At 43.8% G+C, this 15,773-nt stretch overlaps 1 protein-coding gene across 1 annotated transcript in view; it reads right to left on the minus strand.

Annotated features, from left to right (window-relative positions):
* Window positions 1-256: 256 nt before the first annotated feature.
* Window positions 257-15,773, minus strand: part of col7a1l (collagen type VII alpha 1-like) — a 54,451-nt gene continuing 38,934 nt past the window's right edge. Inside the window, exons 16-22 of the mRNA XM_078234636.1 lie at window positions 14,057-14,196; window positions 12,202-12,349; window positions 11,177-11,320; window positions 8,854-9,023; window positions 7,073-7,210; window positions 6,306-6,323; window positions 257-490 (exon numbers count right to left, since the gene is read on the minus strand). Coding sequence (XP_078090762.1) covers window positions 257-490; window positions 6,306-6,323; window positions 7,073-7,210; window positions 8,854-9,023; window positions 11,177-11,320; window positions 12,202-12,349; window positions 14,057-14,196 — 992 coding nt within the window. The remainder of the gene's footprint in view (window positions 491-6,305; window positions 6,324-7,072; window positions 7,211-8,853; window positions 9,024-11,176; window positions 11,321-12,201; window positions 12,350-14,056; window positions 14,197-15,773) is intronic.

Here is a 15,773-nt window from a genome sequence, read left to right on the forward strand (position 1 = left end):
ACCCTGTTCAAGTGTTTATCCAATTCCTTTTTGAAAGTTGCCATTGAATCTGCTTCCACCACTTTTTCAGGCAGTGCATTCCAGACCAACTCGCATTGTAAAAAAAAAATCATCTCCCCACAGATTTGTTAAGTACCTTCAATCTGTGTTCTCCACTACTGACCCTCCTGCCAGCAGAAACCAGTTTCTTACTTGTTCCATTGCAACCCAACCCAACACTTCTATTAAATCTGTCCTTAACCCTGTCTAAGGAGAACTAGGCTGATTTCTCCAGTGTCTCCACTGGACTGAAGTCTTTCATTCCTTGTATCTGGGTTACTTCCGTCTGCCCAGATTTGGGAATGCAGCCTTGCTTTTCAAATGCGTTCAGTAGCAAAATGAAAAGTGAACAAATGGTAATCATTACCCTTTCTCCTTTCTCTCCCTTCTCAGCGAATGCAAACGAATCGTATCCTCCACTTGTGTGTAAACCCGTGAAGCCTTGCTGGGCCTGAAAAACAACAGTGCAGCTTATTAATAATAGTGATCTGTCCACCCACTGTTACCACTGGTTACAACTCTACCAACAGAGGACATCGGACGATACCATTCACCCAACAGTAGATCAGATTGCTATATCATTGTGGACTCAGTTATCACTTTAGCTCCATTGGCTAAATGTATCGATGCTCTGGAACTGAGCTGTACAGACAGGATCCCTGTTTGGTGCTGATTCCGTCAAGGAAACCCTGGGACTATAATTGGCCTCAGTGGCAATATAGCTCTTGAGGGAGTGGGAATATCAGCAGGCCTCCTGTTTCAGTTCATTACCCAATGCAGCCTACTGGAATGTGTAGAGATGGCGGGAGGGAGCATGACTGGGCTTGGTTGTGATGCCTCTCCAGCCAAATTGCCTTCCAAGGCAGATCACTCATGCAGGTACCAAAGGGCAGTTAGTGGACCCAGAACTATATTCTAACATGAAAATAGAAATAGCAAAATAAATAAAACAGTTGCAATGGACAACCACAAATAATTTTTCTTAAAAACCCAAAACTCAGGTGTGATTTGAAGACATTTTAATTCCTCAGAGTTCAATGGCAGTTACAGAGAACAGTGTCTGATCTTCTCAATGAGATGAGCGCCTTCCAAGATGACAAACTGATTGATCATTCCCTCTACTTTCGTTGACTTTTGTCCATTTGCTAAAAACAATGCTTCTTACCCACAGATTTCAGTGACACTCACCGGATTTCCTGGCGGTCCCACTTCACCCTGGAATTAAGAATCAAAGACTTTAGAGAGACTGTCCTTTGTTAGTTGTCCGACTTTGTTGGAGATGGTCCATGCTGATGAATCCATAAAGCTCTGGTTCAGCTGCTGTACAAACCAGGTGCAGCACAAAGCACTTAACCCCAAGTTCAGAGCACCCTCATTCTCAACCATGTTCCTGTTTCCCACTATCCTGATAAAGTTCCCAAAGTATTGCCCAGTTTTGTGTCATGAATCCATCGCCAGAAGGAACTGGATCAAAACTCATTTACCTCAGCAGATTAATTGAGTTGGAAATATATCGCCGTTCCTTCGCAGTCGCTGTGTCAAAATCTTGGAATTCCCTCCCTAATGGCATTGTGGGTCAACCCACAGCACATGGACTGCAACGTTTCAAGAAGATGGCAGCTCACCACCACCTTCTCAAGGGCAACAACGGATGGGCAATAAATGCTGACCAGCCAGCGACGCCCATGTCCCATGAATGAATTAAAAATAGAGAAAAATGTCCACTATATGATGGAAAATCTCAGCGGTGAAAGTGTCCCAACCTTGAAGTCTCTCTTAGTGCTGCACCTCTGATATTCTTTGGTTACAGTGCTATCTAGGGATTTTATTTACATTTTAAAGCACAATTTATTGTGTGTGGAATGGACTGGGTTCAGAAGCAGGTAGGTGAATTTATAAAGGATGATGACTGTGGAACAGACTTGTCGGTGAAACTGGACAGTACATGGGGAAACTCAAAAGGGTGCGAGGTGGTTTTCTGGGAAGATGATCCTGTGGGGTATAAAAGAGAGAGTACAGTATAGGATTTTATAATTTAGCAACAGTGGCCTTCTCTGGTCATATTTCCCTTTCATTGAATATGTTTTTGGGATGTGGCCATTGGTGGCTGGGCCAGCATTTATCACCCATCCCTAATTGCCCTTGAACTGAACATAAGAACTAGGAGCAGGAGTAGGCCATCTGGCCCCTCAAGCCTGCTCCGCCATTCAATAAGATCATGGCTGATCTTTTGGTGGACTCAGCTCCACTTACCCGCCCGCTCACCATAACCCTTAATTCCTTTACTGTTCAAAAATTTATCCATCATTGCCTTAAAAACATTCAACATGATAGCCTCAACTGTCTCACTGGGCAGGGAATTCCACAGATTCACAACCCTTTGGGTGAAGAAGTTCCTCCTCAACTCAGTCCTAAATCTGCTCCCCCTTATTTTGAGGCTATGACCCCTAGTTCTAGTTTGACCTGCCAGTAGAAACAACCTTCCTGCTTCTATCTTACCGAGTCCCTTCATAATTTCATATGTTTCTATAAGATCCCCCCTCATTCTTCTAAATTCCAATGAGTTTAGTCCCAGTTTACTCAGTCTCTCCTCATAAGCCAATCCTCTCAACTCCGGAATCAACCTAGTGAATCTCCTCTGCACACCCTCCAGTGCCAGTATATCCTTTCTCAAGTAAGGAGACCAAAACTGTACACAGTACTCCAGGTGTGGCCTCACCAGCACCTTATACAGCTGCAACATAACCTCGCTGTTTTTAAACTCCATCCCTCTAGCAATGAAGAACAAAATTTCATTTGCCTTCTTAATTATCTGCTGCACCTGCAAACCAACTCTCTGTGATTCATGCACAAGGATACCCAGGTTGCTCTGCATAGCAGCATGCTGCAATTTTTTGCCATTTAAATAATAGTTCATTTTGCTGTTATTCCTGCCAAAATGGATGACTTCACATTTACCAACATTGTACCGCATTTGCCAGAACTTGCCCACTCACTTAAACTATCTATATCCCTTTGCAGACTTTCAGTGTCCTCTGCACACTTTGCTCTACCACTCACCTTAGTGACATCTGTGAACTTTGACACCTTTTAGTGTGCCAACCAAATAAACAAAATCAAATTAACTCAGGGACAAATCAAAAAGGGCAGCTCCCTAAAAGGAGGGGAACCACCCGAAACAAAAAACAAAGTGGAAAACATCAAATTAAAATGTGATTAAAGGGGTCAATAATACACCTGCGGTGCCCAGCGGGCATGGAAGGATCTGTGAACTTTGACACACTACACTTGGGTCCCTAACTCCAAATCATCCATGTAAATTGTAAACAATCGCAGTCCCAAAACTGATCCCTGAGGCACACCACTAGTCACTGATCACGAACCAGAAAAACACCCATTTACCCCCACTCTTTGCTTTCTGTTAGTTAACCAATTCTCTAGCTATGCTAATACATTACCCGTAACACCATGCACCTTTATCTTATGCACCTAGTCGAATGCTTTCTGGAAATCCAGATACACAAATACACAGGTACAAATCTTTAAAAGTATTAAGGCATATAAATGGCTCAATTGGTAATTAAATAGATCCATAATTAATGATATAAGACAGCTGCCTTATCATTTCCATTATCTTGTTCACAATGTCTATCAAATATAACAAGTGGCATTTATATGGCACCTTTGATGTGGTAAAAGCTCCTTAGGCACTTCAAAAGAAAATGCAGTGGGCAGCACAGTGGCACACTGCAGCCTCACAGCTCCAGGGACCTGGGTTCAATTCCAGCCTTGGGTGACTGTCTGTGTGGAGTTCGCATATTCTCCCTGTGTCTGCATGGGTTTCCTCCGGGTGCTCTGGTTTCCTCCCACAGTCCAAAGATGGAGGTTAGGGGAATTAGCGGGATGAATATGTGGGGTTATGGGACAGGGGGTGGGCCTGATCAGTCGGTGCAGACTCAAAGAGCCAAACAACCTCCTTCTGCACTGTACAAATTCTGTGATCAGGACTTGTTACACACCAGGCACCTGAACTGCTTGTACCAGCTGTGGCAATGGTGGGGGGAGGGGGTTATCGCTGGAGTTTTGGACAAGTTCAAGACTGAAAGAGAGACAGAAAAAGAAAGGGGTCCAGCTGCGAACAATGCAGGAAAAGCAAGCAACAGTTTTTTAAAAGTGGTAACCAAAAAGGAAGATGAGGGCACTGCAGTCGACATTGTCTACATGGACTTTAGCAAGGCCTTTGACAAGGTACCACATGGTAGTTAATTGCATAAGGTTAAATCTCACGGGATCCAGGGTGAGGTAGCCAATTGGATACAAAATTGGCTTCTTGACAGAAGCCAAAGAGTGGTTGTAGAGGATTGTTTTTCAAACTGGAGGCCCGTGACCAGCGGTGTGCCTCAGGGATCGGTGCTGGGTCCACTGTTATTTGTCATTTATATTAGTGATTTGGATGAGAATTTAGGAGGCATGGTTAGTAAGGTTGCAGATGACACCAAGATTGGTGGCATAGTGGACAGTGAAGAAGGTTATCTAGTATTGCAACGGGATCTTGATCAATTGGGCCAGTGGGCTGATGAATGGCAGATGGAGTTTAATTTAAATAAATGTGAGGTGATGCATTTTGGTAGATCGAATCAGGGCAGGACCTACTCAGTTAATGATAGGACATTGGGGAGAGTAGAGAACAAAGAGATCTAGGAGTACGGGTTCAAAGCTTGTGAAAGTGGAGTCACAGGTGGACAGGGTGGTGAAGAAGGCATTCGGCATGCTTGGTTTCATTGGTCAGAACATTGAATGCAGGAGTTGGGACGTCTTGTTGAAGTTGCAAAAGACATTGGTAAGGCCACATTTGGAATACTGTGTACAGTTCTGGCCATCCTATTACAGAAAGGATATTATTAAACTAGAAAGAATGCAGAAAAGATTTACTATGATGCTACTGGGACTTGATGGTTTGAGTTGTAAGGGGAGGCTGGATAGACTGGGACTTTTTTCTCTGGAGCGTAGGAGGCTTAGGGGTTATCTCAGAGGCCTATTAAATAATGAGGAGCATACATGAGGTAGATAGTCAATGTTTTTCCCAAAGGTAGGAGAATCTATAACTAGAGGGCATAGGTTTAAAATGAGAGGGGATAGATACAAAAGGGTCCAGAGGGGCAATTCTTTCACTCAGAGGGTGTTGAGTGTCTGGAACGAGCTGCCAGAGGCAGTAGTAGAAACGGGTATAATTTTGTCTTTTAAAAAGCATTTAGACAGTTACACGGATAAGATGGGTATAGAGGCATATGGGCCAAATGTGGGCAATTGGGACGAGCTTAGTGGTAAAATCTGGGTGGCATGGACAGGTTGGGCTGAAGCGCCTGTTTCCATGCTGTTAACCTCTATGACTCTATGGGCCCTATTTTACCATTTTGATTCTAAGTGCTGGGCGGACTTGAAACTGGGAGTGTTTCAGATCCGACTTTTAGACTCGTTCTGAGGCGCCCCCATATGCACTCTGCCTGAAAAAATATCAGCGATTCCGAATCGCGCTGCACAAGCCTGTGGGCGGGGCTTAACATGCCCGAAATCTTGCAGTTCCGATTGGCGCCTCCAACTGCACATGCGCAGAAAAAAAAATGATAGAATGTTGCTCCCTGCCATATCGCTCCCGGGCCAGATAATGCCTCCCCCTGGCCCCCATAGACATTGCCCCACCCCCACAACATTGCTGACCTCCTTATCCCCCCACACTCCCACCATCCAGACCAATCGCAGGCTCCTCCCCCCTCCTCCCCCCCACTGATCTCAGGCAGAGTGGCAGCGGACCTCCCCTTCCTCCTCCCCCACCGATCTGAAGCAGAGAGCCGTCGCATGCTCGGCACTTACCTCCTCACTAACTGGAGTGCCCGAATTGGTCTTCTAGGCAACATGTCTGTTTTGCGCCGATTCCGGACTGGCGAATGCGGTAGTAAAGGGGGAAGTGCTGGTAAAGTTGGGCGTTCAACTCATTAAATCAATTAAATGCATGCAAATTTTTCACCCCTGAAGACGGGTGCAATGCAATGGTAAAATCAGGCCCTATGACTCTACAACAGGGAAAATTAGAATATTTGAAATATGGGGACCAATTCTGTTACAATGACATAAAAACACAGGACAGAGAAATAACCTATTGTAACTCAGTCACCAGTTTGGATACTAGTCGGGTACAATGTTAAGGAAATAATATATTTAAATGAGAAAATATACAAAACACAAGACAAATATGTAAACATTCTTACCCGTTCTCCCTTCTGACCCTGCAAAAATAAAATATAAGAAACAATTAGTTGTTTTTACATCTTAAAACAAACTCCCTAATAGAAAAGATTTACCTATTTCTCTTCTATAATTTGTTTTGCCATTTGTCTTTAACAGTGTTTGTATGCTGGTGAAAGTGAAACCTTTGCCTCCCAGTATCTGAATCGACTGCAAAGTCAGAGCAGGATACGCCTCCCCTTGCACTATCTCAGTACAGCGCCTTTATTCTGAAACTGGGAATGCTGCGTCAGTGGAATATTCTCAATTTCTGCACAGAGCTTGCTGTCTGGATCTGCAGATCAGAAATTCAGTGCAGAGTTCAGGAGGCTCCATTAAAATTAATGAATGGAAAATCCTGTGGGACCCAATGGCCTCCATTCCCAAATTCCCAACGTCAGGAACTCCTCATTAGGAGTGTCAATATGTAAATTCTGCTTTTCTATTTCTCATTCCTTGTAAAATAATGATATTAATCTATTAACAATCCCTTAAGCTATATCCCACGGCTAGATTCATGGCTACATCAACCTTGAAGATGGAATAGTTTAGTCTGACTTCACTTCTATATGGCTAGCTCTGTTGGTAGCAGTGCAGACACCCATTATACACCCCATCTCACTGAAGTATTGGAAAGGAAACTGAGAGTGTGGTATGGAACATTGACCCACCAGCACCCATGTTGCCCTCCAGCTGATGATGAATTCTATCTCTATAACAGAGAACTGATAAATGTCATTTTGAGACTCACCTTCGAGCACTGGGATGCACAGGGACCTTCGGGTTTTCTGACATCTGCAGGTTTATGCTTGGAGGTTTCTGATATTACAGACTCCGTTTGTTGGTTGTTTATGTAGGTTTTGGTTTCAGATGCAGCTTGATTAGGGAACTAAAAGACACACAAATGATCAGAAACCAGGTACTGTGACCCAAACAAAAAACTGATAGAGGGGGAAAGCAAAGCACTGAGAAGCGATATCATTAGTTGCCCCAGTGACTAACCATCGTTGGATAAGGGTGAGGACTCATGAGCAAAGATGAAACCATGGTCAAGATGAAAAAAAAACAAGTTTATTGTTCAGCTTTTACACTTTCAAGAAGTTTATTCATTCACAAGACCCTCGTCAGATCCCACTTGGAGTACTGTGCTCAGTTCTGGTCGCCTCATTACAGGAAGGATGTGGAAAAGATTGAAAGGGTGCAGAGGAGATTTACAAGGATGTTGCCTGGATTGAGTGGCATGCCTAATGAGGATAGGCTGAGGGAGCTCGGTCTTTTCTCCTTGGAGAGACGTAGGATGAGAGGAGACCTAATAGAGGTATATAAGATGTTGAGAGGCATAGATCGGGTGGACTCTCGGAGGCTTTTTCCCAGGGTGGAAATGGCTGCTACGAGAGGACACGGGTTTAAGGTGCTGGGGGATAGGTACAGGGGAAATGTTAGGGGGAAGTTTTTCACACAGAGGGTGGTGGGCGAGTGGAATCGGCTGCCGTCAGTGGTGGTGGAGGCAAACTCAATAGGGTCTTTTAAGAGACTCCTGGACGAGTACATGGGACTTAATAGGATGGAGGGTTATAGGTAGGTCTAAAAGGTAGGGATATGTTTGGCACAACTTGTGTGGCCGAAGGGCCTGCTTTGTGCTGTAGTTTTTCTATGTTTCTATGTTTCTATTTATTAGCGTCACAAGTAGGCTTACATTAACACTGCAATGAAGTTACTGTGAAAATCCCATAGGCAGGTCAGAGTTGTATTGATAACTACATCAGATCATTTCAGCTCAACATGACCTTTGTAAGTAATTATACTGGTTTGTCATCCAGACTCAAAATGTTGGCTCTATTCTTTCTCCACAGATGCTGTCAGACCTGCTGAGATTTTCCAGCATTTTCTGTTTTGATTCCAACCCCCATAGTAATTTGCTTTGGCCCTACAGTCTCAGTTCCTTTGATGCCATCCTGAGGATTCATGGAATGACACAGCACAGAAAGAGACCATTCAGCCTATCATTCTTGTGCCAGCACTTTGAATGATTAGTTCTGCTTCCCTGTTCTTTCCCATTAGCCCTGCAAATTTTCCTCCATCAAGTATTTATCCAATTCCATTCTGAAAATTATTATTGAATCTGCTTCCACCAGGCAGCACAAGCTGAATCAAAACAACTTGTGTCAAAAAAATGTTTCTTCATATCATGTCCGGTTCTTTGGCCAATGGCCTTAAATCTGTCTTCCTTTGGTTACTGACCCTTCTCTCACTGAAAGCTGTTTGTTTTTGTTTCCTCTATCAAATCCCTTCAAGATTTTGAACACCTCAATCAAATCTCCCTTTAATTACTCCAAGGAAAACAACCCCAGTTTCTCCAGTATCTCTGCATAACTGAAGTCCCTTTCCCCAGTATCACTCCAGTAAATCTCCTCTGCATCCTCTCTAATCTATTCCTTAACCCTTGACTGTCAGAGATCAATGTAATCCAGTCTGGATGGGACAAACTGAATGAATAAATGTTGGAAGACTGCAAGTGTGAACAGCTCCTACCTCAATCTTGGTGGCTTCGGCACAGATTCTTTCCACCAATTCTCTTTCGATCAAAGGCAAATCATCAAACGTATTCACGAAAAATACATTACTGCGTGGGCCACGGTAAACGATTTTTTTGAGTTCCTCTATGTCTGCACTTGCAATCCCCACAGAGATGACCTTAATTCCTGAAAGATAAAGGTTGTTTCATGCTTGAGATTCCATCTCATGGTTTGTGAAGTCACATGGATTGCTTGGTAAAATTATTTCCTCATTATCAGTCTCAACCCTACACTCTTCCATCTGTTTAAAGCTTACTTATTAGTGTCACTAGTAGGCTTACATTAACACTACAGTGAAGTTACTGTGAAAATCCCCTAGTCGCCACACTCCAGCGCCTGTTCGGGTACACTGAGGGAGAATTTAGCGTGGCCAATACACCTAACCAGCACGCATTTCAGATTGTGGGAGGGAACTAGAGCACTGGAGGAAACCCACGCAGACACAAGAAGAACGGGCAGACTCTGCAAAGTCAGTGACCCAAGTCAGGAATCGAACTCGGGTTCCTGGTGCTGTGAGGCAGCAGTGCTAACCACTGAGCCACCGTGCCGCCCATTAAAACATCACCCCAATAATTGTGCAATATTACACAATGTAGAATTTAGATTGTAAATCACAGCACACGAGGAGGCCATTTGGCCCATCGTCCCTGTGTTTTCCAATTAATCCTCACTAATCCTGCTCTTTCCCCATTGGCCTGCAAATTCTTCCACTTGAAGTATTTACCTTCTTGAAAACTATTTCTGAACCTGCTTCCACCAGTGTTTCAGGCAGTGTATTCCTGACCATAAAAAAAATACTGTCTATTTTATTTTCCTCATGTCACCTCTTTTGCTAATTACCTTAAATCCATGTCCTTAGCTTAATGGTCCCTCCACCAAAGGAAACAGTTTCTCTTTAATTAGTCTATCTAAAGCCTTCATGGAACTTTGAAAAAGTCTTAGCTATTTCAGATAAGCAGAAATTTCTATTTTATTTTATGTTAGCAGTTAACCTTTCCTCTTCCTCTTTACAGCTTCTTGCATCATTATCTCTCTCTGCGTTGGTAGCTGAGGGGATGGTTGAGTTCTATCCAGGCTCTTGTTAATACATCCTTATGATTGGCAACAAGCAACCAACAAAGTATAAGATCATAAGAAGTAGGAGCGGGAGCAGGCCATTCAGCCCTTCGAGCCTGCTGCACCATTCAATAAGATCATGGCTGATCTGATTTTGCCTTTCCTCCCTGTTCCCCATCACCCTTCACTTCCTGGTGAATCAAATTCTGTCTAACTTAGCCTCGAATGTCTCCAAAGACAGGCCTTCAGTGCTCTCTGTGGAAGAGAATTCCAAAGAGTAACGAATTCCATCCTTTCTGTGGTTTAGCATCTTTATCCTGACAATTCCCGATTTCCCCTTGACTGATGATTTGGATGTGGAAGCCACTGTTTAGGGAATAACAGGGATCTGTCCAAATCCCTGTCCCCGTGATATTAGATCAAGAAGAGGTCAAAAGGTGAGATTGTTGCTGTCGAGGAAGGAACCAATCACCCCCACTCTATATGCTGCCAGAAGTCAGCGTGGGTTTCCTCTGGGTGCTCCATTTTCCTCCTACAGTCCACAGATGTGCGGGTTAGGTGGATTGGCCATGCTAACTTGCCCCTTGCTTCCAAAAGGATGTGTAGGTTAAGTGGATTAGCCTTGATAAATGTGCAGGGTTATGGGAACAGGGTGGCGGTAAGATGCTTCTTCGGAGATTTGGTGCAAACTCGATGAATTGAATGGCCTCCTCCTCCTGCACTGATGCGATTCTATGGTTCCACGATTCTAGTAATACAACAAATCTTTTACAATTATTTATCATCTTGCCAAGGTTTCTTGAAGAGCACCTCAAATACCCACGACGGCAAAGACAGTCGAAAGATAGGAACACCATTAGCTTCAAACCCCACTCTAGGCCACACATCATGCTGATTGGGACTTATACCACCATTCATTTATTCTAGCTGGATCAAAATCCTGGGACTATTTAACAGCATTGTGGGAGTACCTCGCTGCAGCATCTGCAACGGTTCAGGAAGGTGGTCCACTACCAGGTTCCAGTCTAGATCCCTGTTCTGTACTGAGTTCACCAAACTGCTGCCAAGACCTTATCACTGGTTTCAACTTTCCCACCGCATTGAGTGAGAGAGTCATCCAGGAGTTCCCATTGGCTAGGAGTACTATTAAGGTTCATTCTCAGGGTCTATCAGAAGATGTGAACTATTAACAGTTGATGGACTGTGTTCAAACAGAGACATACCTAAACCAAACGCCACTCTTGCTGGCAGTTCCACCTCATCCTGTGACCGTCCATCAGTTAGCAATACCAGAATGTGTGGGACATTCTGTCGCATCCCAGCAGTGATCTGGAATAACTCCTTCAATACATAACCAATGCCTCTGGCTGGGAAACAGAGAAAAAAAATTAAACTCTGAACTCTGGGGACAAATGGGTAACACACTGTGTGGACTCAGGCAACAGCTGTGGATAAAGTACATCCCAGACAGTTTTGGAAGTGGAATTTATATTAAAACCTCTTGGACTTCCAGATCTAGAGAAATGTGATGTGAAATATACAACATTGACTAGACCAGTGGGAAACTGAGCCTGGTTAATAATGCAAGGAAGGACAAAACAAATGCGTAGATGAGAGAAGATAATAATGCTATCAATAGGTTGAAGTTAGGGTGAGAAGATAAGCACAAGGGCCCCAAGTAAATTTGCAAATGGAGCTTCTTAGTATCAGAGATTTGGGCTGGAATTTTACCACTGTTCACGCCAGCGGGATTTACCCATCCCGCCGCAGTGAACGGAGATTTGGCTTGTCGACAAGTTTTCCAACTTGGCTGCAGCGGGAGCATGGCGTGAATGGATGGTAAGATCACGCCTTTCTGTGCAATGTAACATTATTAATTCAAGGCAAAGCAGAACAATACAGCCATATGTTATCTAAGGATAGATAATGGAGGTAAATAATGGGTGTGGGTAGATAATGGAGATGGTTGGTAAAAAGATACGAGGGATGATTAGCGAGAGGATAATAGAGGTGGATGGTGAATAGCTAAAGGAGATTCGATGGGTATGGTGCATAGATTGTAAATGTCAGTACCTCAAGAAAAAGCAGCACCAACAGAACATTCTGATTCCTCCAGTACCGAGACCATCATGTTGAGAAACTAGATTATTACATCCCAATTACACCCAAACACAAGCAAGCAGTGTAAGTATGCAATCCTTTTTTTAGGGGAGATAAGCACTGTCCTCTCCCACTGCCAATTTCATACCGATAAATATTTCAAATGTTTCACCTGTTCTGGTGTTGCCTCCTCCATATTGAATTCCCCTGATGGCTCTTAAAACTGAATTCCTGTCCTGGTATTGGTTAAGCCGGAACTCTGTCCTGGGATTGTCACTGTAATGAGCCACAGCAACCTGTTACATGAGATAAAGGAACCACAGGAATGGTTAATAACAGCTAGAGACCAACTAGCAACTTCAAGATGAAAACCACAACCAATTCTCACTGAAAGGGGCATCAACCAAGAAGGGGATTATCCAATTATCAGTAAGATTATAACCCAATAACGAGAAATTCAACAAACAGGAGTAACGCGCCATGTTCTTAATATCCCAGAAAGAACATTTATATTTTGGGTAGCACCAGGGAAAGATGTGGAATTTAGCTGTTCAACCAAGAAGATCACAGGCCTACGTCCAGTCAATTGATCTCAGCTGGGATGACATATAAAGCTGTCACAACAGGCCTCTGTGTCTCAGGGCTAGAAGTGGAAATGTCGACTGCAATTCCCTCAAATCAAAGACTATGTGAGTGTGGGGAGGCAATAGCCTTGTTTGGTCAAATTGCCTTTTTGTACAACAAACTTTTCTAACATTTTTCTGTTCCAATGACAGCTTCGCTAACAAGTATCGACCAGCCTAAAGGAGGTCTGAACTGGTAACCTACTCCTTGGTTAAAAGTTCACTGAAGTCTGCGTGGGTTTCCTCCAGGTGCTCCAGTTTCCTCCCGCAGTCCAAAGATGTGCAGGTGGATTGGCCATGCTAAATTGCCCCTTAATGTCCAAAGATGTATAGGTTAAGTGGATTAACCATGGTAAATGCGTGGGCTATGGGGATAGGGCTTTGTGAAAACCTCATTTCGAGATCTCCCCAACTCAAAAGGAATATTTTAGTATTGGAGGCAGTTCAGAGAAGGACAAAGATGCTTAGGCACTGTGAAGATAGATGATGTCCCGTGATTTTATTTGCTAGAGAGAGAGATGGACTTAGAACGAATCTGATTCAGTTCTTTGATATTATTAAAAGCATTATTTGGGGTGACACGGTGACACAGTCGTTAGCACTGCTGCCTCACAGCCTTGGGTGACTTGGGTGTGGAGTTTGCATGTTCTCCCCATGTCTGCGTGGGTTTCCTCCAGGTGCTCCAGTTTCCTCCCGCAGTCCAAAGATGTGCAGGTGGATTGGCCATGCTAAATTGCCCCTGGGGATAGGGCAGAGGGAAGGCCTTGGGTAAGATACTTTGTCAGAGAGTGGGTGCAGACCTGATGAACCAGATGATCTCCTTCTGCACTGTGGGTTCAATGCATTCTATCAATAACATACATGTGAGTAGATTGTTGAAGGTATTGGGACAAGGCAAAATGAGAAGCCACCGATTTAAACTTAGGTAACAGGGGGGGAAGCTAGATGTTAGCAGTTTTTTCCTTATTTGGCGATCGATACGGCATTCCAGAGGAGACAGTGAAAAAAGAATTTTTGCAACTCTCAACTAGGGGTTAGGCACATCTTTGTAAAACCATGTGATTGTGAAGAAAGGATGTAGATTTTGGGGAATAATTAACCGGTTTGGTTCTGTGCGATTCACATGACAGCCTTTCCAGGGTTGGAGAGAAATTTTAAAAGAGCTTTCCTGAATTATCAATGCACCTCTGTTCTTTGCCATTCCTAGGGAGGGGATGAGAAAGCAGGGGGACAAGTCCAACAAGATACCAGCATGAGCACACATGGGCCAAACAGCCTTCTGCCTCTTAAATTGCACGACAAAGCATAAGAAAACATACAAAATGTCTCAGAATGTCTTCCCGCTCCCGCAGATTCAGCAGTCTAGAATTCTTTCATTACCTGGCTTCCTGCAGGTCCAATCTTTGGGATGTATGAGACAATCCTGAAGAGAAAATCCCGGATCTTCTTAAAGTTATCCTGGCCAATGCTCCATGATTCGTCCACCAGAAACACGATGTCAGCCTTGGCTCTGCCACAAACTGACAGGAAAAAACAAAGAGTAGTCAGTCAATCCCAGGGCAGGAATTATAAATTCCTGGTATTCTCCAAACCTCCTTGCATATATCCTGCTCTCCAAATTAAAGCAGTTAGTTGCCAGGGTAACAGAAGAAAATTTCATTTGACACAGCTTTTATAGCCTCTCGTGGTATCATATTCCAGATGTCACAGAATCAGGCAATGCAGGCCATTCAGCCCACCATCCCTGTGCCAGCTCTTAGAAAGACAGTAGTCCAACTCTCCTGCTCTTTCCTTACATCCCTGCACATTTTTCCTTGAAAGCTTTACACATAATTTTCTTTTGAAAGTTACCATTGAGTCTGCTTTCATTAACCTGAGTAATTCTTTTTTTTCCCTCATTTCCTCCCCAGGGCTGGATGGGATCTATCCCAGGTTACTGCGGGAGGCAAGGGAAGAAATAAGTGGGGCCTTAACAGGTATCTTTACATCCTCCTTGACCACAGGTGAGGTTCCAGAGGACTGGAGAATAGCCAATGTTGTTCCCTTGTTTAAGAAAGGAAGCAGGGATAATCCAGCAAATTGTAGGCCGGTGAACCTGACGTAGGTGGTGGGGAAGCTTTTGGAGAAGATACTGAGGGACTGGATATATGCACATTTGGAAGAAAATGGAGTAGTTAGTGACAGGCAGTATGGTTTTGTACAGGGACGGTCAGGTCTCACCAACTTGATTGAGTTTTTTGAAGAGGTGACAAAGATAATTGATGAGGGAAGGGCTGTGGATGTAGTTTATATGGACTTTAGTAAGGCATTTGACAAGGTCCCACATGGCAGACTGATACAAAAACTAAAATCACATGGGATTCAGTGTGGGCTGGCTAGATGGATACAGAACTGGCTTGGTTATAGAAGACGGAGAGTAGTTGTGGAAGGGTGTTTTTCAGAGTGGAGATTTGTAGCCAATGGTGTTCCGCAGGAATCAGTGCTGGGACCTCTGCTATTTGTAGTCTGTATAAATGATCTGGAGGAAAATGTGGTTAGTAAGTTTGCAGATGAGACGAAGATTGGTGGAGTTGCTGATAGTGCCAGGAATTGTCAGACAATGCAACAGGATATGGATAGATTGGAGACTTGTGCACAGAAATAGCTGATGAAGTTTAATCCATAAAAATGCGAGTTGATACATTTTGGAGGATCAAATTTAGGTGTGAATTATACTGTAAATGGCAGAACCCTTAGGAACATTAACATACAGAGGGATCTGGGTGTGCAGGTCCATAGTTCCCTAAAAGTGGCAACACAGGTGGCCAAGGTGATTAAGAAGGCATATGGCATGCTTGCCTTCATCAGCTAGGGCACTGAGTATAAGAGTTGGAAATTCATGTTGCAGCTATATAAAACCTTGGTTCGGCCGCATTTGGAGTATTGCGTGCAGTTCTGGTCACCACACTCCCCAGAAGGACGTGGAAGCTTTGGAGAGAATGCAAAGAAGGTTCACCAGGATGTTGCCTGGTCTCAAGGGTGTTGGCTATGAGGAGAGGTTGAATAAACTCGGGTTGTTTTCACTGAGGGGAGACCAGATAGAGAGCTACAAAATTAT

Source organism: Mustelus asterias, chromosome 19 (assembly GCF_964213995.1).
Source record: "Mustelus asterias chromosome 19, sMusAst1.hap1.1, whole genome shotgun sequence".
Classification (NCBI taxonomy): Eukaryota; Metazoa; Chordata; class Chondrichthyes; order Carcharhiniformes; family Triakidae; genus Mustelus; species Mustelus asterias.